The sequence below is a fragment of the Haematobia irritans genome, chromosome 3, assembly GCF_050003625.1.
Source record: "Haematobia irritans isolate KBUSLIRL chromosome 3, ASM5000362v1, whole genome shotgun sequence".
Taxonomy (NCBI): Eukaryota; Metazoa; Arthropoda; class Insecta; order Diptera; family Muscidae; genus Haematobia; species Haematobia irritans.
Window position 1 is genome coordinate 57,172,132 of NC_134399.1, and position 27,948 is coordinate 57,200,079.

Below are 27,948 nucleotides of genomic sequence, written 5' to 3' on the forward strand. Positions count from 1 at the left end.
GACGGAGATATATAACGAAAGAAATTAACGCTCTTCTTGAGAGGCACATTTTTTATGTGGATAAATGAGCAAAATTGAAATTTTGAAATGTTTAAGTATAAATGTTATTCAATTTACACTTACAATTATATATTCGAAGCCTTAAAAAAGATATACCTAGGGTGGAACATAATATGTTTGCACAGTACAAACATTTTTTATTTGCACAAATTCTGAAAATATATCTGCTTGAAGCAGAATATGTTTGGGAATATATGATTTTTTTAGGGTGTAGGAGTTAGGTTCTATGAGTGCTTGAACTGAACAACGAAAACTGAATTAAATGTGTTCCATATTCAACCCATTTAATGATTTTTTCGATTCTATATGGATGGCTGCTATACCCTAAAAGTGATATACTGAGGATGTGTTAAGTAAGTATCCGTCCATTTCTTACATAAATAATATGATTTCGTTTCCAGCATAAACTATCAATACAAAATAAAATTGAATGTACAATTGATAAACATTTACTATTATATTTTATTTAATTTTACATGGACCTAAGTCGTATGGGAAAAGTACTTTGCTACAATAATACACAGAAAAAAATTTCCGTAGTTAAACTAACGCTAAATGTAACTTATTTTTATTGGAAAAAAATTATTTGCTTGTAGTTAAATTTGATTATTTTTATCGAAATTTTCCACAGCTTAATGAAATCTTACTTTTTTATACCCTGCGCCACACTGTGGAACAGGGTATTATAAGTTAGTGCATATGTTTGCAACACCCAGAGGGAGACGAGATAGACACATGGTGTCTTTGCTCAGGGTGGGCTCCTGAGTCGATATAGCCATGTCCGTCTGTCCGTGAACACATTTTTGTAATCAAAGTCTAGGTCGCAGTTTTAGTCCAATCGACTTCAAATTTGGCACAAGTGTGTGTTTTGGCTCAGAATAGAACCCTATTGATTTTGGAAGAAATCGCTTCAGATTTAGATATAGCCCCCATATATATCTTTCGCCCGATATGGACTAATACGGTCCCAGAAGCCAGAGTTTTACCCCAATTTGGTTGAAATTTTGCACTAGGAGTACAATTAGTAGTGTAGTCAAGTGTGCCAAATAATATTGAAATCGGTTCAGATTTAGATATAGCTCCCATATATATCGTTCGCCCGGTTTACACTCTTATGACCACAGTGGCCAATCTTTAATCCGATTTAATTGAAATTTGCACACGGAGTAGAATTAGCATTGTAGCTATGCGTGCCAAATTTGGTTGAAATCGGTTCAGATTTAGATATAGCTCCCATATATATCGTTCGCCCGATTTACACTCTTATGACCACAGTGGCCAATTTTTTGCTCCGATTTAGTTGAAATTTTGCACAGGGAGTAGAATTAGCATTGTAGCTATGCGTGCCAAATTTGGTTGAAATCGGTTCAGATTTAGATATAGCTCCCATATATATGTTTTTCTGATTTCGACAAAAATGGTCAAAATACCAACATTTTCCTTGTAAAATCGCCACTGTTTAGTTGAAAAGTTGTAAAAATGACTCTAATTTTCCTAAACTTCTTTACATATATATCGAGCGATAAATCATAATAAATAAACTTTTGCGAAGTTTCCTTAAAATTGCTTCAGATTTAAATGTTTTCCATATTTTTTTACAAACATTGTGTTCCACCCTAGTGCATTAGCCGACTTAAATTTTTGGTCTATAGATTTGGTAGAAGTCTATCAAATTCTGTCTAGATCGAGTGATATTTAACCCTGGAAAGTCATCCTTATTTTTTGTACACTAACGTCATCCTTCGTCATTTTGACTACGGCTTTTTTCAAGACGCTATAATTTGCATCGTGAGCAAAAATGAGAACCAAAATTGAGTTAATTTCCTAATTCAATTTGTTTTTAATTAGTATAAGACAAAAATTCATAAAATTGTTGTTTTGCTATAACTTAAATTTATCATTTCCCAATCGACCAAAATGCATTTTAAATCGAAAATGAAATTTTGCGTCGTCAAAGGAAGGATGACTGTCCAGGGTTAAATGTATGTATTTGGGACACACCTTTATATATAGCCCCCAACTCATTTGACGGATGTGATATGGTATCAAAAACTTAGATCTGCAAAGTGGTGCAGGGTATAATATAGTCGGCCCCGCCCGACTTTAGACTTTCCTTACTTGTTTAAGTATGCCTCATTTTTTTCTACCAGTGTATGCCTAAGGTGAAACATAATATGTTTTAACAATACAAACAATATTTTGTTTGGACCAACCCTGAAAATATAAATGCTTGAAGCAAAATGTGCAGAAGCGATTTTTTAGGGTCTACCGTGTAACTGATGTAATCCCATATGTATGTCATTGCTTTTCATTAAAACTTGAATTTCTTCATCTATAAATTGATTACAACAATTAATTTTCATTTTTTGATCGTTGAGATTAATGGAAATTCCTAAAATATTAGTACAAGGAAAACTTTAGAAAAATTTCACTGGGAGTTTTCGAAAATCTAACTTCCTCCCATCGAGTTAAACTAGAGACCAACAAAATTACAAAAATTTACTATTTTCTTCCAGGGTGGATAATAGAAAGCTTTTGTATTTTGATGTTTTTTATGTATGCTAATTTAAAGCGACTATAATACTTCTTCTTCTTGCACAATTCTATTACTTTCACTGGTGGACGCAAAAAATTAAAACGAGATACTGACAATTTCCAACTTGGGAAGATACACTCACACACATGCAGAAACACACCAAAAAAATCTTCCAAAAGATACAAAATGTGTATGTATATAATCTCAACCTCCTTTGTTATTATCACGCTGTGAAAACTCGTCGAGTAGAGGGAGGTCGCTGGTTATGTGGAGTAACTAGCTTAGGGGCCCATCCACTCATCCAAGTTTCTGGGTGCGAGGCAACAATCGAAGAAAATTTAAATTGCAAACATGTGGTGGCTGGCTAACTGAACAATACAGAACATTTCTTTGACTGAGATCTATGGGCCGACCTAAGAGACAACCAGAGCATCGTGCCAGCCTGTCAACAAACGGAAAAAGTGTGTCAGACATTTTATATTAACATTCAATGGTATTTTCCGCTTGTCCGCTTGCTTGTGTTGTTTTAAGCAGAAAAAGTCCCCAAACTCACAAAAAATTGCAATATAGACCCAGCCAAGCACCCACATAACATAACCACCGGGTGCCATGCAGAATATAAATTTGACATTTGCTTTTTACTTCTACAAACAGGCATCCTGCACAATGTGCGAATATTGTTCTCTCTCTCGCAGAGAGTAAAATAATGATAAACAAACAAAATATATGCATGGCTAGCAGACAGTTTTCAATCATTTTACAAGGAAGGCAAATAAGAAAAAAAACAGCAAGAAATTGAATATGGGGGCCTGCTGTGTGGGTTTAGTTAAAAGTGTGCTTTTCTATATAGTCTAAATGAAATAGAAAGAGAAAAATTATTTAGTATTTATTTGGATAGAGTCAAAAAGAGATGGCATACATAGCAATGAAATGAGACATTTTGAAAAGCCATTAACAAAACTTCTCTTTATCTCTTTTATTCGTCAAATCTAAATGACACACCCTCTTGCTCTCTCTCTCTCTCTGTTGAAGATTTGAATTATTTTCAACACACATCCCATTCACACCCCATTCACCATTAACGACCCATTCCAATACAACAAAGTGAAACACTAAATGAAATGATGATGATAACCATAAGCAAATCCGGTTGTTACCACCATTAGCCAACAATAAAAACCATAAACTCCGCTGCAAAGTTCTATGCCTTTGGCCTCAGCGAAAGGGAGCAGCGAAGCCAACGCTGACGTCGAATATTGGACATGATCCTTAATTTCGTTATAATTTATATGATTCCCGTTTGCCTGCATATCATTTCAAATCAGATCGGCCACATGTCTATACGCGACAGCATACGTAGCTCATCAACTCACCAACAATAAAAGCAGTTCTTAGACAAACAAAATATTGGCTGTTTCAAGTCTTTGGAGAAAATTAATTATTTTATTTTTCACATTTAATTTTCGGGTATTCCATAGAAATATTATCGTTCGTCCTTGGTCTTTGTATACACATCTGACCGGTTGTCCCTCGGTTTAAGAGTTTTCAAAAGTCTGGCGACGTATACGTTAATGTGTGCGCATACAAACAAAGTCGTTCTGCTCTCCAACAGTCTGTCGTTTTTACAACCAGCAACAATCAACCAAACACCCCAACGAAGTTCTGGGCCACGTCCGATGTTGGCATATGTCGAACTTTTCTCAGTGTTTGTTAGTGTGTGTGTGTGCATGCCAGTGTATATACTTTGATGTTTTTCGAAATATTCCTTTGCCGCAGTCTATCATCATTAGTTGACGCTGGATCGAGTTAAATGAAAAACGCAAATTTCATTATTCGCCAAACAGTCGGTGTCATCGTATTTATTGTTGTTGGTCGTTTTTCCCTTGATTAATATTAACTCTTGGGCCATCGTCACAAGACCACACCACACCTCACCAAGCAAAGCAAATCAAGTCCGTGAGTGAGTCAGGCAGCCTATATTTTATACACCTTGAATATTGTGTGCTTGTTTTCTTAAAAAAAATAATAATAAATTGTTTTGTTGTTCCCAACATACGTAGAATAACTCTTCGACACGCGTCGCTGTTCAAACGCCAACGCGTAAATGCAACTCTGCCAGTGAAAAAAGTTTGTATCGTGCGTACACACCATCAAACGTCGTCGCCTACGGAAATCAAATTTTCAATTATTTGTAAACATTGGAAAGTACCGTTAGAAACAATCGGAAAGAAAGTTTGCGCAAAAAATACTAAACGGGACAACGGGAATAATCAAAACCTATTAAATTAAACCTCTCCACAAAACATACGAATACACTCCAAAAATAATTTGAAAAAAGAAAAGAAATGTGGTGATTGTACAAAAAGAGAAAACAAAAAAAAAATATTTTATAGTGAGAAAAGTGAAGGAAATTAAAATTTTAAAAAAGAATTAAGAAAAAAAGTGTCAATAAGAGCCTATCCGATATCAATAATTTCTATACTCTCTTAAAAATCCATTTGTAACTCGCAAGTTTTACGTTAAGTGTTCCAAACTACTCACTCAATTCACAAGCCAAGTATACTCCAAAAAATCACAACGAAACCCATAGCAGCACCAAACTCTACTATTATTACCGACCTAACGCCACCAGAAAGTGTTAAATTCTTTCCGTTGGATTATCCTGGTGATTTCTTCAAGACGTATATCGATTCGAGATTTTACGCCGGCCACAAATTGGATTTCAAACAACAAAATTGTGCCGGCGGCCCTGGTTCAGGTGGTGGAGTCGTCGGCAATACCAACAGCCATCCATCAGCTACACACTTAACCGCTTCGGCGTCCGCTCCCTTGCATGGGGGTCTAGGTGGGGGCCATCAAACGCATCATTCATTGCTCAATTCACATCATTCCAATTCGGTGGCCACTTTGCAACAACATCAGCAGCAGCACCAACAGCAACATCAGACCACACCATCACCTTCAATTTCCGCCCAAGGTCAATTGCATACACCCAGTGCCGGCGGCGGTGGTGGTGGAGGTGCCCCGAATACATCGCTTAATCCGTCCGCTTCTACAAACGGCGGTAATCCCTCACATTCTGTTAATTCCGCCGGATCCATTGGCAATACGTCTCCCCACTCAGCGGCCGGTGTACATCCTAGTCAAGAAGCACATTCCGCCTCATCTGTGGCCGCAGTTTCTACCTCCCTTAGTGCTCCTTCATTGCCTCACATAGCACCCACGAGTTTGGGTTTAAGCCCCCAATCTTCGGCCGATTCGCAACAATTTAATATATTTCCTGCCATCTTTAGTCGCCAATTGAATTTCTCAGCCGCCGGCGGTTGTGGCCAGAGTAAACTGACCATGGATGAGCTAAGACCGAATCTGGTGGGAGGTCTACTTGGACTACAACAGGGTTTGCTTGAGGACCATGCCGCTAATATGCAGCATGGCGGTGTGCCTCAAGACACCAAATTTATGTCCTTCCAAGATAACCGACTCATGGGCATTAGTTCCTCTCATGAAAATCGCCTGCTGGGTCTAACATCGTCCGTACAAGATAGCCGTTCGCCCGCCATGTCATCCATAGATAAAAATTCCCTCAATCATCAGCGAAAGTGCAGCAGTACGCCCGAAGATTTTAGTTCATTGTATTCGGGATTACCAACACCTGGCATAGACACCTCCTCGCATCATCACACACCCGCTCATACGCCACCAACAAGACTATCGGACCATACGATATCCGGTAATTATGATATTTTGAATCCTTCTTTCATTAACCCACATTACAAATGACAAGGCATTGTATCCTTTGGGTATTTGCAAATCTTTTTCCTATTTTTGTTTTCCAAATGACCACTAGTTTCCAGATTGTGCGTGCCTGAGGTTCCCTATAAAAGTTAATCTTTTCAATGGGATAATTACTTTTGTTTTCCTTCTGAAAAATGATTGTTCTTTTTGTCGTTAGTCCGTATGCACACAGTAACGAACCATTTCATTTTGTAAAGTGCGGACACGCGTCAAGGATTAGGACGAGTCTCAATATTTGTATGACTTTTACCACTCGATTGTTTGTTGTTATTTGACACTTTATTGTTCTACCCCCTTGGAAAAGGTGTAAAATATTTGAAAAACATTAACAATAGCAGCTTAAGTGCTGGCAACTAATCTACATTTACCCTAAAACAAATATACTGAGGAACAAATGAATTTGCAGAAAATATAAAAAGGAAATAAGGACTCGTTGCCAGGACTTTAGCCTATAATATCGAGTAATTTACTTCTTGGGAGTAAGAAAATTTAAAAAATATATATTTCACGATTTCGAGTTGTTATGGATGTTGAAGCAGGCTATGGTTCATGTTTAAAGAGCTAATACTGTTTTAACAAGCAGGAGTCTGGTAATTTCTTATGATATGTTCGTGAGCCCACTTAGACGGTTTTGAAAAATTGGGATTGGTTGATTTGTAATATGCATTCACAGGTACATGTGTTTCTTACTTTAGTAGTAGATATATTAAGTTAATGGATATCTTTCTTCTTAATACGGCTTATGAAGGGATTGGAGGGTGCGAGCTTAGAGCTTTAATTGAAGAATTGCTATCTGCGCGTAGAAGAAGTTTTTCCTTTGGTGGTTTTAAATTTAACTATTGTTCGTTGGATGGATGTAATTTAAGGAAATTTAAGGATACCATTGTCTTCATCTACTACAATAAATGGTATATCCTTGTGATTTGAGTTCATTAATTTGTTCCAAATGAAGTTGCTGGAAATGTGTATTTGAAGAAAGGGGATCTTTCTACCCACGGAGGTAGCATCGAAATTCGTTTAATTAGTTAAGCGTGGTTGTGATTGGATACGCTACTTTTTCAGGCTAATTATATCAATTTATCCGACTTGTTTTCTTTTTAATAATCAACAAATCTTATATAGAAGGGAAATAGTGAACGGATTAATTTTTCTTTTTCTCTAACCCTATGTAAAAAGACATAAATATACGTCTGGAATACAATTATGTAAACATTTTTTGGTCCTCATTAAATCCCTTCCAGTCATGTTCGTTCATATCAACTCATTTATATAATCCCGTTATTCTAATTTTTCTCCACATATGATTTTTAAATCGTTACAGAGTCACTTATGGGGGTATATTTGATATTCTTGCCTATGAACCCATCTACATATTAGAATTCGTGATCGTACGAGAGACTCATTGTGATCAGGTCCTTTTGGTAAGAGATTCGTTCCGGCCGAACATTCGGCGGTACATGCAGAGAAGGAATATGATTACCCCGACATTATGATTACCCGACATATGATTACCCCGACATATTTGGATATTACACAACCAACTTATTTGAATATTGAAAGCATTCTAAGCCTTGCACTGTCAGAACTCATACATCATGTCATTATACTTTGTCCCTATCGTTTTAGCAAAGCCCCTATAAGGCAACTATATTGACATGTTAAGAATATTAGAACATTTGGTACGTGCATTATGTTAGACTCCATATTTCCTATCGCCTGCGGATAGCCAACAAGTTCTTCTGAAGTATTGAAGATAGTTTCCCGTCCTGCGAACTCATTTGGTTTGCAGTACCCTGACATTTTCCTGTGTCTAGGCACCCATGTCATTTGAATTAGAGGTGTGAAATTTTACTCAGACTCACGCACATTTCCGAAGCAAAATGATTATTCACGCACGATACGTGTGGTAGCCACTCACACTTACGCACATTCACGAAATGAAAACCAGTACTCAGGCAGGCTCACCCACGAACTACTTTTAAAGACTCACGCTCACGCACGATTCACGACATTTCACGCGACTCATGACAAATTCATGAGACTCATGACATTTTCCAACCCGGAATGAGCAAAGGTAACAAAATTCATGAATAGAATATAGTTCGACAGCTAAATTAATTTCAGTTAACATACGAGTAAGAATTAAAATCTTGGTTTTTTTCGTGAGCGTGATTTTGTAGAGATTTTATTCACGCACATTCACGAACCGATTTTATTTCTCACGTACGACATATTTGTTTCAGTTCCACTCACGAGAGTTGCCTCAGATTTTGTTTATGACTCACGTGATTCACGCGTGTTACTGTGTTTTGTGTTAATTTATTTATTCATAAGTGGCACGTGGTTTTATGAAAACACAAAAAAGGAAAGTGTAATTGAAAAAATGTACCTGTTTTTTGTTCTGCATTTTGCTATATGGATCATTTATTTTTATTTGCAGTTACATGATGTCTGCGTTTGTACATTTGATGGGCACGATGTAAATATGGAATGATTACTTATTGTTGAAATTGAAATAAAATAGTGTGTGTAAAAATATATGATGTTTGCTTACACGACATTATAAATACAAATAAATAATGAATTAGTTTATAAATAAATAAAAACAAATAAATAAAGTTAATTTTGTGTTTTCTTTTCGCAAGTGGCGTCCTTTTTTCGACGATGAAAAAAGTTTTTTCATAAAGATCAAAACGTTTTAGGTTGTGACCATGTTCTTTTAACTAGAAGAAAACATTTTGAATGAATACCATAACATTTTAAATCGTGACAATTGTCTTTTCATTCAAACAAAATTCTTTTTATCAATATAATAACATTTTAGATGAGGACAATTATATTTTTCTTAGAACCATGTTCACTGAGCCAACATGGTTGCAGGTTAAAATGTTACATAGTCGCCGCAAAAATAGCTCCTATCATATTATTTTGCTCTTCGAATATGATTGTGACAATCATATTTCTTCTCTGCGTGCTAATGGCATTGTAAATCATCTGAATGAAATAGAACATTTTCTCAAAACTAATTTTATAAATATTTTGCTAATTTCCGAAACGCATTTCACAAGTAAGTCATTCTTTAAAGTAAAAGGATATGACATTGTACAAGCGAGTCATCCTGACGATCGACAAAAAATTTCCATGTTTATTTTTTTTTTGTTTTTATTTATTTATAAACTAATTCATTGTTTATTTGTATTTATAATGCCGTTCAAGCAAACATCATATATTTTTACACACTCTTTTTTTCAATTTCAACAATAAGTGATCATTCCATATTTACTGCGTGCCCGTCAAATGTACAAACGCAGACATCATATAACTGCAAATAAAAATAAATGATACCATATAGCAAAATGCAGAACAAAAAACAGGTACATTTTTTTCAATTACACTTTCCTCTTTTGTCTTCACATAAAACCACGTGCCACTTCTGAATAAATAAATTAACACAAAACAGTAAATCCGTATTCTCCGTCCATTCCAAGAAACAATCAACACACGACTTACGCGTAAAATGAAAATCGTGTGTACCTGCTTAATGTTTTTATAAACTTCTTTTCGCTGCAAAAAAGTTAAAAAATTAAATGGTCACGAAAAAAATGTAAATGGTCTTTATGGCCATGTAATGGTTCTAGACATGTCTATACTTAACCTATAAAAATACATTTTTCCCTGTAAAAAAGTAAAAAAATTGAATGGTCAGGTGCATGATTTTCCCGACCATTTAATGGTCTCAAATTCTATTATTTAAATGATAGAACATGTTTGCGGTATTTGAGAACCATTCAAATGCTTATTGCCAACATACATTTTTCTCCGCTCGAAAACTATTTTTACAAAGACAAAATACATGGTTTTCGTGGCAATTACATGCTGTAGATAAGCATTAAATGGATGCGGCAACCATGTCCAAACCTGTTTTTTCTGTGCGTAAGCATTCCATACTGCAATTTTAATGCCTAATTGCATAATTTTGTCATTAACATTGACATCATATTCAATAACGTGTTAGTGTGTTCTATCTGCTTCTCCATCATTACTTCAATTTTTCCTAATAAGTTTGTGATGTCCGGTTGATGACCTTTTAAAGCTTGTGCATATGTAAATTATTATGGTGAGTTATGAAAATGTTCCTGAGTCATGAGTCAGGAGAATTGAAGAGAGCCATGAGATTTGTGATAAACCACGCGAATTAATAAAAAAAATTAAAAAACCCTTGTTTCCTTAAGTGGTATAATACATCATAATACATCAAAATTACATCATTGAATAGACCCATGCCGTGGAGTGCACCAAAACAATATTCTTCGTAAAAAGAACGAAAAATTTCGTTAAAAGTACGAAATTCGTCATTGTTTTAGAACCAAAGAAAGTTTTCATAAAAGCGTTTTTATCTTAAATCTATAGATTCAGTATATCACTTAATTTTTTAAATGCGATTTCTTTAAATCAAAAATGCTATTCATCACTTTAAGGAAAATTTGCCTTACTTCAAAGACCTACGATTTTAACGGAGGTACGAAAATTTGCACGATTTGTGTCTTAAATTTAATGGAAAAGAATCTTTGAAAAAAATATTATAACTTTTCTTTTGATTAAATTCCATTATTTAAAGAAACTTGTCCTTATAATTGTGCAAATTGCGTGTTCTAAATTTTAGGTCGCATAATCTACTACTAAATCAATATTTTTTCAGTGTAGCAAGAATTCTTCACCAAATAATATTTGTGAAATGAGTAAATACTTATGATTAAATGGACAAATTGTATACTTTTACATGAGCGTATCCTATAAGAAAAAATATAAAAGTAATCTCCCTGCAGCGCTTGAACACAGACTATTAGTTGCTACGGTTTGTTCCGCGCTTTTGTCGATTATTATTTGTAAAAAGAACGAAATATTTCGTTAAAAGTACGAAGTTTGTCATTGCTTTACAACCAAAGAAACTTTTCATTAAAAAAAAAACGAAATATTACGTTCTTTTAACGAAATTTGTTCTTCATAATTGTACTTGATTTAAGACTTTCATTCTTTTTCGAAAAAAAATCATACTTGTAATGAAAAAGTTTCATACTTCCAATGATCAGTAACTGCTCTGTTCGTTATTCTGATCAGTTGCAATGTCCATCAATTTCTGATCACGTAATGTTATTTGCGTCCTTTGATATTAGCATTCGGCACATTGAAGAATTTGTTGAATATTATGATTACTAAGGTATTGACTAGGACGGACTACTGCATTACTTGTATGACTTTAATTAGATGGTTTGGATGCTGACTGTGAATGCGCTATTATTTCATCGCTAATATGTGATCTGTTCATGTTTGTTCCGATTGTTAGAAGAAGGATTCGGTACATAGGTGATGACTGGATGAAATCAAATGACATAGTACATGCTAAATTTCTTCGGGATGTAGCATTTTGATCCTTTCAACATGATTCCAGTAGTGTCAAATTGAAAATCTATTGTAGATATCGTAACAGTGATGCGCAGAAATTTTGCTCGTTTAGATTCCAATAGGTTATGGCGTATACTGCGAGGTTCGGGATGTCTAGGTGAGGATGAAATGTTGTATAATGGTGATGTTGACGCTATAAACAATTATTACGTTGATGAGACTTTCACAGATTCAGGTGCTGATGGGTTAACTGACGTCAGTCTATTTACGGATTCGGATGTGTACACTCAAAAAAAAGTGAACCCTCTATTTCACTAAAGCCAATTTAACTTTATTTTAGTTCATGGAATTATTATGTTTGGAGAAAGTTTCCTTTACACTAATAATTTTTTGTGTACGTTAGTTAAATTATCTAAAACCGAGGAAAAAATATACTCAAATGAAGCATAAAGATTAACTAAATTCGTGTCTTCCACAAAATAGTTCAGAATTTCTTTAAATTTGTAAATTTTACCAAAAATGCGCCCACCATGAACTTCGTATGTCACTAAAGACATTCTTGCAATTTTGAACTCCAAGTTTTTCCTTCAAACTATAAAATTTTTTTTAACAAGTGAAAGAATTTAGTTATGTCTAATAAATTTTCTTGAATTTGTCGAAAAGTATTTACTTATTTTTATGACATCGGCGTGATGCCAACGTTTGTAATACTATTTAGTTAACATTTTCTACAAATATTCAAAATTTTCTAAAATTAACCGAAAGTTTTCTTCCTGTTGGGTTCACTGTTTTTTCAGTGTAGGTGTTCAGGATATTGCTATTGCTTTGACTAAGGTGAAATTAAAATCAGTTGGAGTGGATGGCATGTCCATTGAATTATTACGCATTTTATTTCCTTATATATCGGATTTAATCTTGCATTTGGTAAATAGGATTTTGGCAACGTCGACGTTTCCTGCATCATTGAAGACAACCCGTGTGGTACATAAATGTGGAGTGGTATGTGGCCCTGAATTTGCGACCGATTTCTATGCACGGACGAAAAAGACTGTTTTTCATATGTTTAGGTGTAAAAATTATATACTTGCGACACATATGCTAATATGTTAGAACATATTATGATTGGAACATAACATTTATTAACCCTTGTGCACTCCTTGAATAAGTGCCATTTCCACGTGCCTTTGGGTCAATAGGATCCAACATTAAAATGTAAACAAAATTTAATATTAATTCTTGAAAATTTATTTGCTTGCTGCTGTTTTATAGTTTGTATAACAAAAAATATAAGAAAAATAATTATTTTAAAATTAAATAATATTTTAAATTCAGACTTATTTTTTGTGCAATATTATCAAGCAAAATTCATATTCAATACTAATATATACAACATTAGAAATTTGTGTGACATTTTGTACACAATGTGTCCATGTGCTCTTTTGCAAATAAATGGAACCAATTGTTCATGCACAGTAACATTTTCAAGCGGATTGTAAAAAACTTTGTGCTGGTTACTCCCCTTGTCCCAAACGTTTCTTATCGATGATAGTTTGTATCGATGAGGCCTTTCTTCTCTATCAGCTATCAAACCGCAGGCACTTCGATATGCTCGAAAATCGTTTGAGACTCATGGTTGCTCGAAAAATTGGTCTTCCATTTTTTCACTCCACAAGTTAGTGAGGTTTTATCCATGAGACTTATGAACTCCTGCCATTATATGTAATCCAAGATATGCATCCAGTTCCATGATATCAATGTTTTGCGAATCATTAGCAGATAATTCTGCACCTTTTTTATTTGTCATTTCCACAACAATATTTTTTATATTTGGTGATATAAACAAATCGAACGAATTCTTTATATCTGTAACCGTAGATGTTGCTCTCATAGTAGGTCCAGGCTTATTCAATTGAATTTGAGTTTTTGGTAATCTACCTGTTTGGCGTGGTGGGTGTTCTTTGCAAACTACACTTTTGTCCTCAGATAAATATGTAAGAGAACTGCTCAGATCAATATCTAGTGCATCGTCCACCTCCAAATATACAAAGCTATTATTTGATGATAAATATGATTGTTCTTCTACTTCGTTGTCAGGTAAAAAACATCACTATCATCGAAAATGTCAACATCTTCCACATTCATGCTTTGTTGCAACTGAAGATCACTGAGAATCTGGAGCAATTGACTATTGACCAATAGTGTATAGGATTTTTTACAATACTTACTTTTCTCCTTTGTGCCATTATACAAAAATGTGCAATTACGACGTTTTACAAAACGTCAGCTTGATCTCCAAAAACCAAAGTCATTGAAAGAAAATCTTCAAATGAGACAAAATTTCTAGTACCAATTAGTGAAATAGTTTTTCATATACAGAAGGGGAATCCCCGTATTGTATTTTCAGTGAACTCTTTGTGTACAAAGTTGAAGTGTCAATGTGTTACCATATCATAATAAACATATTCCAAAATATTTCTTCGCCAGAACCTTCAAAGGCCTCCACAGTGTGAGTAATACAAATTTGAATGAAAAAATATTTCTTCAATGTGATTTTACTCCTTGTTTGACTGAAATACTTCACCCTCAAAAAAATCGCTTCTGTAACATATACCCCAAACACATGTTGCTTCAAGCATATATAGTTTCAGTATTGGTCCAAACAAAATATTGTTTGTATTGTTCAAACATATTATGTTTCACCTTAGAGCATACACTGGCAGAAAAAAATTTTTAATGAAATTTTCTTTGTGTGGATACATTTTTAAGGCGCCAATTGGTTACTTCCATTATTTTACTTGCAGCATACTCTCTAGGTCTCTATTTCTAAACACATATATAACATATTTATAGGCTATTTCTAAATTAATATATCTTTGCATCTAAGCATATTATATTTACAAACATTTTATGTCCCAAACATGTTATGCTAGTTTATGAACATTATTGTTATGCTTGCACTTAAAAATATTGTGTTGAAAATTTGAGTTCCAAACATATAATGTTTACACCCAAACATATGGAAAACAGTCTTTTTCGTCCGTGTAATTGAATACATATGAATGAAGAAAAGCTCAATTTAGTTATATTAAGTAAGAAAAAAACGGTAAAGTGGCATAAAATATCAAAATACTGCTTGTTGGGTCATATTGACCCAAAGGATCCTACACTCAAAAAAAAGTGAACTCACTATTTCACTAAAGCCAATTTAACTATACTTTAGTTCATGAAATTATTATATTTGGAGAAAGTTTCATTTTCTCTAATAATTTTTTGCGTACGTTAGTTAAATGAACAAAAAGACGGGAAAAAATTATACACAAATGAAGTAAAAAGTTTTACTAAATTCGTACTTCTCAAAAAATAGTTCATTATTTCTTTAAATTTGTAAATTTTACTACAACAGCGTCCATCATGAACTTCGTATGTCACTAAAGACATTCATGCAATTTTTAACTCCAATTTTTTCCTTCAAACTGCAAAATTTTCTTTAAAAAGTGAAAAAAATTATTTATGTCTAATAAATTTTCTTGAATTTGTCGAAAAATATTTACTTATTTTTGTGATATCGGCGTGATGCCTGCGCTTATAATACTGTTTAGTTAAAAATTTCTAAAACTATTCAAAAATTTCTAAAATTAATCAAAAGTTTTCTTCCTGGTGGGTTCACTGTTTTTTCAGTGTATATGCGTGTTAAACGTGTTTTTAAATATAGCGAATTATGGAAATATTCTATTTTTATTATTATCTTCTAAAAACATACATTTCATCTTTGCAATGGATAAATAAAAGTTTCAGATAAATATCGAATAACAAAAGGAATAAAAATTACGTTTTAAAATCAAAGTTTGGTCAAATTGAACCAAAGAGTGCACAAGGGTTAAATATAATATGTGTGTATGCAAACATGTGTTTGGGTTATATGTTACAGAAGCGATTTTTTGATGGTGTAGGCTTTATTCTGCAAATATACATATCTCCCTTTATGGGTAAAGACTAGATTGGTCCGAGTTCTTCTTATGCCACGTGTTCCGTGTGGGCTTGAAGTTGTGCCTGGTGCGTTTGATTACGTCCTGTTGAAGTTGCGGCGGATAGTTAATGATGTTGATCATATAGTATGTTAGGCGTTTCCTACACTGTTAGAAAAATATGTTTTTCATATGTTCCGATGTAAACAAAATGTGTTTCGGGCAGGGCTGTGGAGCCGGAGTCGGAGTCCGAAGATTTTGCTGGAGTCGGAGTCGTAAAAATTTTGCTCGACTCCGGCTAAACCAAATTTTTTCACTTCACATTTTTTGTAACTAAGCAAGTTTTTACGCAAATTAGTTTCCATTGCGTTATTCATTCGATCAATGTACAGCATGATTGTAAATGAAAATAAACTTCCAATTACGGCTATCTTTTTATGTTTCCTAGAATGTTAAACTAGCAGATGGGCTGTATCGATCCATTTTAATGCCAATATCAATTTATTTGAAATATTTCGAACAATCGAAATTATTTTTTTATTTTATTTTAATGCCATATACATATGTGGAATATTGACAGAAAAAATTTTCAAAGTTGTTTTTTATAGAAAGTTTTGTCAAAATGTTATTCCTATAAAAAGTTTTGTCAAAATTTTATTTCTATAGCAAATTTTGTCAAAATGTTATTTCTATAAAAAATTTATTCAAAACTTTATTACTATAGAAATATTTTTTTCTATAGAAAATTTAGTCAAAATTTTATTTCTATAAAAAATTTTGCCAAAATTTTATAGTAATAGATTTTTTATTAGAAAATTTGGTCAAAATTTTATTTCTATAGAAAATTTTGCCAAAATTTTATAGTAATAGATTTTTTTTTATTAGAAAATTTGGTAAAAATTTTATTTCTATAGAAAATTTTGCCAAAATTTTATAGTAATAGATTTTTTTATTAGAAAATTTGGTCAAAATTTTATTTCTGTAAATTTTTTTTTTTCAGAATTTTATTTACTACACCAAAAATTTTGTCTAAAATTGTATTTTTATTGATAAGTTTTTCAAAATTTTATTTCTATAAGAAAAAAATGTCAAATTTTATTTCTATAGCAAATTTTCTCAAATTTTTTTTTTATACTCGTGCTCACTGATACTCACTGCTACAAAAATGCATTCAAAATTTTATTACTATAGAAATATTTTTTCTATATAAAATTTAGTCAAAATTTTATTTCTATAGAAAATTTAGTCAAAATTTTGTTTCTATACAATATTTTGCAAAATTTTATTTCTATTGAAAATTTTACAAAATTTTGTTTGCTACACAATTTTTTTAAATTGTATTTCTATTGATAATTTTTTCAAACTTTTATTTCTATAAAAAATGTTGCCAAATTTTATTCAAAATGTTATTTCTATATATTTGGTCAAAATTTGATTTCTATAGAAAATTTAGTCAAAATTTTGTTTCTGTAGAAAATTTTGCAAAATGTAATTTCTATATAAAATTTTGCAAAATTTTATTTACTAGACAAAAATTTTTCCAAAATTGTATGCTCACTGATACTCACTGCTAAGTCGAAAACTTGGTGAAATGACTCAAATTTTCAAATTTTTCAATGAATGAATCATAAATGCATTTTTGCGAAATTGTCTAAACAATTATAAATATTTCCCAAATATTGCCCGAGATTTTGTAGAAGTCTGATTTGATATTTTATCAAAATGTAGATCTAAATACAAAGTTGTGCAGAGTATATTATAATCGGCCCGCCCGGCTTTAGATTTTCCTTACATTTTTATTTTTTGTTAAAATTGTGTTACGTCCCATAACGTTAGTTTTAAATTTTAAGTACATAGATTTTGTAGAAGTATATACAATTTTGCCTAAATCGATTCAGATTCAAATTCATGCATATGGGAATATAAACCTTTATATAGCTCGCAACAAATTTAAAGAAGAATAATTTTGGTCCACAAATACATATACTGTTAGTATCTTCTCATATTATGATGGGTATTTATATCATTATCTTATTTATTAAACATTGCCCTAAATTTGAAATATAGAGTTCAATTGGCATCTAATGTGAAATTAAGACCTTCTTTGCACACATAAATAAATACGATACTTTATATCGATCCACTTACGGTACCCCCACAATAGAACTACAAATTAGTGGTATTAAAATGAGATTTAGTTATATTACCCGGAGTCGACTCCGGAGTCGGAGTCGACTCCGGGTTATGTTGACTATGATCAACATAACACAGCGAGAGAATCAAAAGAGAGCAATTTCTGTGAAACCCCTTGAATGTTGTTTCGGAAAACTGTTTTATGATAAAGCCAAAAATTTGATGTGCTTAAGTCTAAATATTATTTAATTTGATTATTAGAATGAGTATTCGGAGTAAAGAGAATAGACATTCGGAACTAAGAGAATCGACATTTGAAAAAAAACAGCATGTGTTTTCGCCTTGAGAGCAGCATTTTATGTATTTGTGGACAAAGTTTATAGATTTGAGGAAGATAGGAAATTGGCTTGCGTCATACCAAATGTTGCTTTTACCATGTTAGTTCAATACATGTTTTTAATTTTTTAGTTGTTTTTCGTTTTAATTTTTGAATGAAAAATGTAATTTTCTTTATGAAACAATGTTAGATTTTAAGCAACAACAAAAAAATTACATTTACTTAATATAGTATAAATATAAATGTGTAAATTAAAAAAAAAAAAATTGGCGTTCGGTCGGAGCAGGGATTGAACCCACGACCCTTTGCATGCAAGGCAGGCATGCTAACCACTGCTCCACGTGGCCAACAAATGTATGTTTCTGTTAAATAATGTTATGTTTGCATGGGCTCGTGGGCGCTCCAAACTATGGTATATAAATGTAACTTATAGCAATAATTGTCTACTGGCGACTATAACAGCTACGTGGCCCAGTGGTTCGATTCTCCGTCCAGGCGAAAGGTAAAATTTATAAAATTGAATAAGTTCTTCAACATTATTTGTATTGCAGAAAAAGGTGCCAAGAACTAAAAAATTTCGTGGAAGTGAAAATTATGTGAGGGAATGAGCACAATCTTCTTTGGGGAAATTTTTTCCAAGCATATAATATTTTGGGCTCAAAATGCTTCCAAACATATAATATGTTCACATAAAACAAACATATTAATGTTTCGGCAGTATCCATTACGCATTAGGCACTACGTCCGATTAAGAAATATACAATGTTTAATTTTTCGATGTCTAGTCGTAATACGCAGATAGTAATACCCAGAATTTTTAACTCTAAGCTGAAGCATAGAACATGTTCAGTTTTCAAGTTGAAAACCAGCTTGTTTTCACGGTTACTGTTTTTAATTAATACATTTTGACATATGAAATTATTTGCAATTAATTCCTTAGATCTTTTCCATCCATTATTTGGCAAGACTTGATCAAAATATAATCGTCTTCATAAATATATTTGCACTTTTAATTTAGTGTTTTAGTGAAAAACCGAACATAGTACTCACCTTATGTTCGAGAAGTCATTTTTGGTACGTGTTGGTCGTATATGGAATCAGTTACCTGTGAAGCTCAAGATATTTTCACATACCAACAGCGCGTTTCGTTTGAAGGCTTATAATTAGTTTCCGCAAGGTTGGTCGCATGTTCATACACACAAAAAAAATTTGATATCAATCACGAAAATCGCGAATTCAATCACTTTTTTAATTGAAATGTCTTCAATCACGAAAATGATAGTATCAATCACCCATTTTGATGGAAAACCAACAGGATTTTCAATTAAAAATTTAATTGACTTTTGTCACGGAATCAATTAATTGTGTGATTGAATCAATTAAAAACGTGATTGATTTCTAACATAAAATTCAATCACAGTTTTAATTGAATCAATTAAAATTTTAATTAATTTCGCGACAAAAATCAATCAACTATTTGATTGATTCAATTAAATAATTAATTGAAATTGGCTATAAATTTCAATCAAAAATTTATATATTGCACCCCCAAAATCGTATTTAGTTTTATTTGAAATAAAAGAAAACATGTGTTTCTTATAAAACATATTTAATATTTTATTATTTTTTGAATTATGCAATAGACAAATAAATTTGGTTCTTGTCATTTGTGTTTTGTTCTAACATAACTTACACATACAATTACTATCAATAACAACTATAGGGTGAAAAAATAAACTATATAAATCATTATCTTCCTTATAATAATAACCATATCAGCATGTTCCTTCTAATATGTAGATGCGCCTAGATTTCCAATAAATCAGCAGCCTGTAAGCTAAATTAGTTTTTCTGAAAGTAAACAGAATAATTCGAATTTAATTTTTTTCAATTAAAAGTTCATTTTGTTAAACATTACCTGCATAGAATATCAAGTTCAATTCTTAGTTCCAGGTTGCAGATTTATAATCTTCTTTTGCAGTTGCAGTCTTTTAGCATAAAAAGGTGTATTAAGGAGCTCGGTAATTTAATTTTAGTAACAATTCCTTTCCAAAATTAACACACTCTGAAATCGTCTATTAAAATTTGAACCAATCAAAGACAAAAATAATGGGAAAACAATGTAATATTTGGTATTATATTGATGATACTTTGCAAATCCTGGAAATAGAAAAAAATATAAATGGAAAATACATATGTTTATTATTTTCGGTTATTTTCCATATTTTTAAATCCAAAAGAAAGAACTTTTCGACCATTACATAAGTCAGCTCATTAGTTTATATATCTGATATACTGCTCTCTACTTGGGTTCAAACTGAAAAAGGCAGGTAAAACAAAAATGCAATTTAATGCCAACGCAACTTCAAGGTGAATCTTCCAACAAACCCATACCGCTCTTGGCTTTAAGAAAACTAGGAGTGAAAAAAATTTATAATTTTAAAAGATCAATACGGTACCCACCTTTTGATTGCGAACATATTATTATATGTTATATTTGATAAAATGATGGAGTTGATGGGATCGATTGGTCAATTTCACGAAATAAAATTGGTCACTAAAAGAAATGAATAAAAAATATATTATTTTAGACCGTTTAATGTAAACAGGCTTCAACGGAAACGGTAGTCACATTTCACAATTTCTTACCTTCAATAAACGTAGATTTTTTTCCATTTTTACAATACCACAAAACACGGAAACGGAAAACTTTTCAATCACGTTTGTAATTGAAAATTATTTCCGAATTGATTAACAAATTGATTGAATCAATTAATATTTTAATTGGAAACGTAACAAATATCAATCATTTTTTAATTGTTTTTTTCGGATTTGATTAAATAATTAATTGAATCAATTAACATATTAATTGAATCCGTTTCCAAATTCAATTAAGTGTTCAATTGAAAACATTTTGGTGATAATTTTTTGTGTGTAGAGAGAATGACATGTTGCTAATCTGGACGTACTAATAATATGTGTCTTACTGTTCGAGGTTTATGTTAGGGAAATAAAGAAAAATCAAAAATCTATATTAAATATAATATAATATTTAGTTTTATATTTTTATCATTATATATAAGTTAGATTTTGGGCTATGTTTACCATGTAATGTATTTGTTGGCCTTGTAGGCTTACGTGTTACTAATCAATGAATAAATAAAATAAAAAAATACGATGATCCAAATGAAATATTATTCAATTGAACTATGTAAAAAGCTTTTTAAAGAAATTGTCCCTAAATTAACTAAAATATTGAAACTTTAGATTTAAGATAAAAACGCTTCAAATATAGGCTAAGACTTATTTTGAGGATTTAGCGTCTTTGGAGTTTTTTTTTTTTTTTAATTAAGAAAACATTTTTACTTTGAAGTATCCGTTATAATTTGGATTTTTAAACTGACATTCGTTTGTACGTGAGTACCTTTATTAATAAACCGCGATTGATAAACGAGATCTGTATCCTAATTTTAATTTTATTAGTCCTAGATTTAAAGCCAGATAGGTCACTAAGAAATTTCTTTATTTTAAAGAAGCCGCATATATGGCTCGGGAAGGTCAAAATCTTTGGATCCAAGTAAACTTTTTTTAGTGTGTTTAAACGCTACGATGAATGATTAAAAAGTGCCATCAACAATATTTCTCGACGCTTCCAAAAATTAGCAGTTTCTAAATTATTTTGCACTCTCACACGCAAAGTGAGAACATCAATGTATTTTTTTCTGTTTTCTATCTGGATGCTAAAAATGTATGTGCAGATGTATGTCTGTATGTGCGCAACATTTGTAATAAATCTGATAAAACACTTACGATATTTTGTCAATTGGTGGAATTATTTACCGACCAACAAATTGATAAAATCATAACAATATATTTATTAAAAGAAAAATATTTTTTATCAGAGATATTTACGAAATTTATTTATAAACTACTCGTACATTTTGTAGTTCATATCCCATTTTTTTATCAAATACGAAATCGATAAAGAAATTCAAACTATGAATGCAAAACTTTAAAAAATGTTGAACAATTTTCTTGATAAATATTTGTATCAACAATTAACAAGGCGTATTTTTTCTGTGTATTTAAGCTCAATTTAAACTTTGTACGTATGGAGACTATATTAGATTATGGATCTTTACGAGCTTACGTTTAAGTTGTAAAGGAATCTTAAATTCCTCGGTAAAGTTTTATATCTTTCTGGACCATTTTAGTCCCAATGTTCGAATGTGCGCCAGATGTGGAATAGTGGGATTAAACTGTATGAGAGCTATATCAGAATATCGACCGATATGCGCCACACATGACGGATCAAATTGTGCAAAGACATTACAGCTAGGATTTTTCCCGGACTTTTTCCATTCCCGGGAAAGCAGAATTTTTTTTCGAATTTCCCGGGATCTCGGTCAAAAAGAAACATGCTTCGATGTGGCACATATTTCGATATTTGAATAAATTAGAAATCGCCTAAAGCTACGGTTATAAGGCGCTGTCCGGACAACTAACAATGTACATCTCTTATATAGTGCGATTTTTTTTGTAACATTAAAAATTGTATGGAAATGAAATAAACTTATTTCGATGCCACCATCGTAAAACAGAGTCACTATATACACATGATCGGTCAATATTCCCAGAAGGAATATATAAGGTAAAATGACCCATTGTTTCTTCAAGTTTACTTAGTCTATTGTAATGCCGGTTTACAGAAATATGACGATAAAAAATTAGGAAAAGCAACCTTCTTTTAACCAATTGGGAGGCCGTTAGAATCTGGGCTATAACCCACGACTATATATGTCGGACAAGGCAACTATTACTACTTGGTACCATATTAAAATAGAAGAATGCAATTTCCAACGTAATTGAAGATTTTTACTTAAATTATTTAATTTCATAGATTATTTTATCCAAACAAAAATAGCACAAGCTATTAAATTATGTTTATATACTACAAACATAATTTAATAGCTTGTGCTATTATATAAAATACTGTAAAGAAAACCTGCCGGGAATTCTCGCACTTAATTCCCGGGAAAGCGGGATTTAAAAAAGTCGATTTTCGATTCTGATTTCGACCGCTAAACATAATAATACATTCTATTTTATTTTATTTTTTAATAAAATTACTATTTACAGCAATAAATTACTTTTTAAGACATTTTTCATAGAAATTGGAAATTTGGTCCGCTGGAAGAAATTTTGGTTCGATTTTTGAAACAATCTGGTCCAAAATAAAATTTCGTTGTGGCAGTGCTGCTTGATATCATTCATCAACTCTCTCTCTCTGTCTGTTTTTATTTCTACTTCTTTCTCTTTATTCTCTCTATCTATCCAATTTAGTAACATTATATTTTTGCATTTAAATATATTCCCCCATATGCAATAAAGTTACAGAATACATCAAGCCTACTTTTGCCATATAAATTCATTCGATAAACTGTCAATAAATTGTTTTGCATATGGACATTTGTGTTTAAAAAAATCAGCCCGTAATGCGTGTTCCTCATTCGTTTTTCCAAAACATTTCACCGTTCACACCATAGACCAATTAAAATCATAGACCAAGGAAGGTATAGACATCTCAAGTAAATTCACAGCGCTGTAGTTTGTCTGCACACCGTAGATGGCTCTTTTTCGTCTGCAATTGAGTGATTTTTTAATTTGGCTTTAATTTGGTTTCTTTCGTTTGTTCTTTTGATGAAACACCAAATATTGGAAAAACATGTAAATGTCTATACCTTCCTTGGTGTATGCTCAATTGCGCAGTCAAGTGACTCAATTTCTTTTTGAAAAACGAGAATTACCGTACAAATCAGTGAATTTGCATTACAAAAAAGCTGTGGGTGGATAGGATTTTATAAGCTTTTACAATATTTGATGTTTCGTCAAGAGAACAAAGGAAGGAAAACAAAAATATAGCCAAATTAAAAAATCACTCAATTGGAGACCAAAAAGAGCCCTCTACGGTGTGCAGACAAACTACAGCGCTGTGAATTCAATTGAGATGTCTTATATTTAATTGGTCTATGATTACCGTACAAATCAGCCAATTTGTATTACGAAAAAGGTGTGGATGGATAGAATTTTATATGCTTTTTCAATATTTGGTGTTTCCTCAAGAGAACAAAGGAAAGAAAACACAAATAAAGCCGAATTAAAAAATCACTCATTTGCAGACGAAAAAGAGCCATCTACGGTGTGCAGACAAACCACAGCGCTGTGAATTCACTTTCGTTGTCTATATCTTCCTTGGTCGATGTTCACACCGAGTTGAGATGTTTTAATTTGACGTTGCCATAGAAACTCAAAATTTCTCTAAATTCAATTAACATTTCAAAGGGAAAACATTTTTTAAGTTATTTTCACATCCCTATGTTCTTCAAAGCCTTTGTATTTATATTCGTTTTTTTTTTTCTATGAAATTTATTTTAATAATTTGACATATATTTTGAAAAGAGTATGTTCTAATCAGAGCATATTCCAAATTAGGGCGTGTTTTGGAGGAAAAACATACTTGGTGAGAACGCCATATAACACATTTTGTTTACACCGGGACATTTGGAACAACGTTATTTGCTTTACACGTAGATTAAAAAAATAATAAAAAATCGAGTAGCAGACCCACGATTAACTATTTTTACCAACATCAAAGTCCGGTTAATCAATTTTGACAAATATCAAAAGTTAATTTAACTCAATTCAATTCAAAAGCCTATCAGTTTTATCTAACTATTATAGAAAGTCGGTCCTACATGTTATACTTTTTTCTTTTGCAAAAAGTGTAAAGGGTCGTCACTTATATGGGGGTATTTAAAGAAAGCCATTTGCATTAGAATTAACAGGTGTGAAAAGATGTGTAAGCTAATTGTATTAAAAAATACCTGACCACGTAAATGATTATGAATGGTATGTGCAAAACTTTATTCACTTGTTATTGCACCCAAGGATTAATGGTTCAAAATCAAGGTTAAAAACCTGAATTTTAATGTTATACCGATTAATGAAAATATTTGCATAAATTATCCCAAATTGAATGGAATACTCATGGCTAACACACGCTCAACTGAGACAACATGACACAATATTTTCCATTTTGACCTCTTTGTCATCATCCTTTTATTTAATTTTACTGCTAGCCATCTTTGGAAGACAACCGGGCACATTGTCAACACAATCTTTGCGCAGGACGAGTCCTCAATAATGTTTGTGAGGGTGTGTGTGTGTGTGTGTGTTGCATACACATTACAGACCATAATCTGCCATAGTTAAGAAGGAGAGGATCTGAAAAAATCATTGCTAATGGCGGGCTGCGTGCTACATTTTAAACAGTTAAAAATGATAAGACCAGTGGCGTCAAGACACGTCCTTGTCGTCATCATGAGCTATGCCACCATCATCAACTTGTGGCCGCACTTGAGGTTGCCAAGTCCTAATTATTCATAATATGTCCTTTTTTGGCGTTTTTCTCCAGCATCATTAATACAGTCGGGTCACAAGCTGGAAGCCAGCTAACTTAAATGCCAAATGAATAATAATAAGGTGTATAAAAATATTTAGGTGAAACCAGGTTGCTTGGATCTTGTCTTTGCTGTAGATGATTTATGATTAGGTCTTCATTTATGAAAACAAAAATATGAGGCACACAAACGCCAAGGTCCTTTATTAGAGCATAGAACAACACTCGCAAAAGTCTTGCTCTAGATGATTTTATGGAGCAATTTCACTTTTATTCGAATTTGAATATTTATAAAGGTTGATATCACCCTCATTCCCTTCCTCCCCCATTGTGCTCTTTCTTATATCAAGGACACTCACATCGTTCTGTCGACCTCTTAATCATATTTTCAACTCTTGAACTTAATTTGCTTAATTTCACACCGACTAACCATTCGTTTGTTTTGTTTGTTTGTGTGATCCACAGCGGAAGGAGCGTTTAAGAAACTGAAACCTGAACCAAGCACGGGCCTTTCATCCGTTTCAAGCGGTATTACATCTCCAGGAAGTGGTTTATCATCATTAAGTCACCATACCGGCCATACTCCAACCACAGCATCATGTCCAACGCCAGCGAGACGAAGACATCGAACGACTTTTACACAGGTTAGTACTCTCCTAATCAACTATCCCACAGATTAAGTCCTACAATCAGACATTCATGTATGCAAAAGAGTTTGGATAAATCGTCACGTGTTCTTATTACAGGAAATGACAACTGAAAGTAAGATTCCCTACAAATGTTCTGGATGTCATGTGTAGTGACACAAAGATGTGTATTACCATACGAAAAATTTTTTTGTTGTTAAAAAAATGAATTTTTATAGATACAGGATGGCTGATATGTAATGCAACAAAGTAAAGCGCTATATTTTTTCATTAATTTTATTGTTCAAAAAAGTCGAAAATAGCATCATATTTAAGAATTAGTTTAGATTTGTTCGAATCACACGCTGCACGAAAGTGTCTCTGCGGTATTTCGGTCCATTTTCAGTGTAGTTCCGCTTTTCAGCACCAACTTTAAGGCCTGGTTATGCATCCAAAAACGAGTCGTAAGCGTAGCGTGGCGTGTCAGCTGCTTGTTTTTGATATACGATAGCCCATGGCTGAATAAAGTGGTTGAATCACGATTAAAAAAACAAAAAATGTAATATGTTATTTACAATTTTAAGAAATCAAAATCAGGTGATAAAAGAATCGTATGGCATAATAATTCAAATTTAGAGAAAAGTGAAGTTTCAAATTTAATTGTGTCACCATGTGTGATTGAATTCATCCGAGGAACGCCGATATGAGACAAATAAGACTATAATATCCACCATAATTAAGAATGGAAGTCAGTCAAATGGCTCTTCGCCAGCTATTAACAAAAACAGTTCATGATGCAGTTTAACAACTGATGTGCGTGGTATTTTGGGACTGGGATATGTTATCAAGATACTAAAGTCATCTTCGAATAATTCTCCAGCTATGAATGCGTGAGTTGGTTTTAGATGCAGAGATGAAGACTGCAACCACCATAAACATATGATTTTGACGTCTTAAAATTTTGTCGAATTAAAAAAAGTTGTAATCATATGGGTCCATGATTTAACCTTCTTGTTCAGTCATGCGACAGCCCATACAAACGATTACCCAACGTTTGCACAACGTAAACGTGTCGTAAGATTCAGAAAAAAACTGAAATTTACGTGTTGTTGTGGTATAAGCCAGGGCTGTGGAGTCGAGTTAATTTTGCTCGACTACGGCTCCGACTCCAGCATTTCTTATTAGCCTCGATTCCGACTCCATGTGGTATACCTAAATCTCATTTTAACAGTATTACAATTGTAGTTTTAAGGTGTAGTGTTCCAAAAATAGACCGACTCTATTTTGTCATATGCGTTTATATGTTCAAAAGAACTCTAATTTTAAATTTTGATACGCCTCGACGACAAACCTCAGCATTTTAGGGAAAGAACTCTACATATTAATTTCAGGCCAATAAATTAAAATACGACACAAGACTATATAGAGACCACATCAAAATATGGGTATAACAACAAACTCTAGAATATATATTTATAAAACCACAAAATTTTTAAAAAAATAATTAGGCTTCCAGAAGTTTGAGAAGTAAAATCCTGGTATTGGTCTATATAGGCATTTTGTAAAACATAAATCTATATAAAATAGAAACACTAACAAAAAGATACACAAAAATCAAAATGTCGGGCTAATCA

The 27,948-nt window shown here is 32.5% G+C and overlaps 1 protein-coding gene across 1 annotated transcript in view; it reads left to right on the plus strand.

Annotated features, from left to right (window-relative positions):
- Positions 1 to 5,941: 5,941 nt before the first annotated feature.
- Positions 5,942 to 27,948, plus strand: part of LOC142230125 (homeobox protein unc-42) — a 54,419-nt gene continuing 32,412 nt past the window's right edge. Inside the window, exons 1-2 of the mRNA XM_075300759.1 lie at positions 5,942 to 6,326; positions 26,154 to 26,332. Coding sequence (XP_075156874.1) covers positions 5,942 to 6,326; positions 26,154 to 26,332 — 564 coding nt within the window. The remainder of the gene's footprint in view (positions 6,327 to 26,153; positions 26,333 to 27,948) is intronic.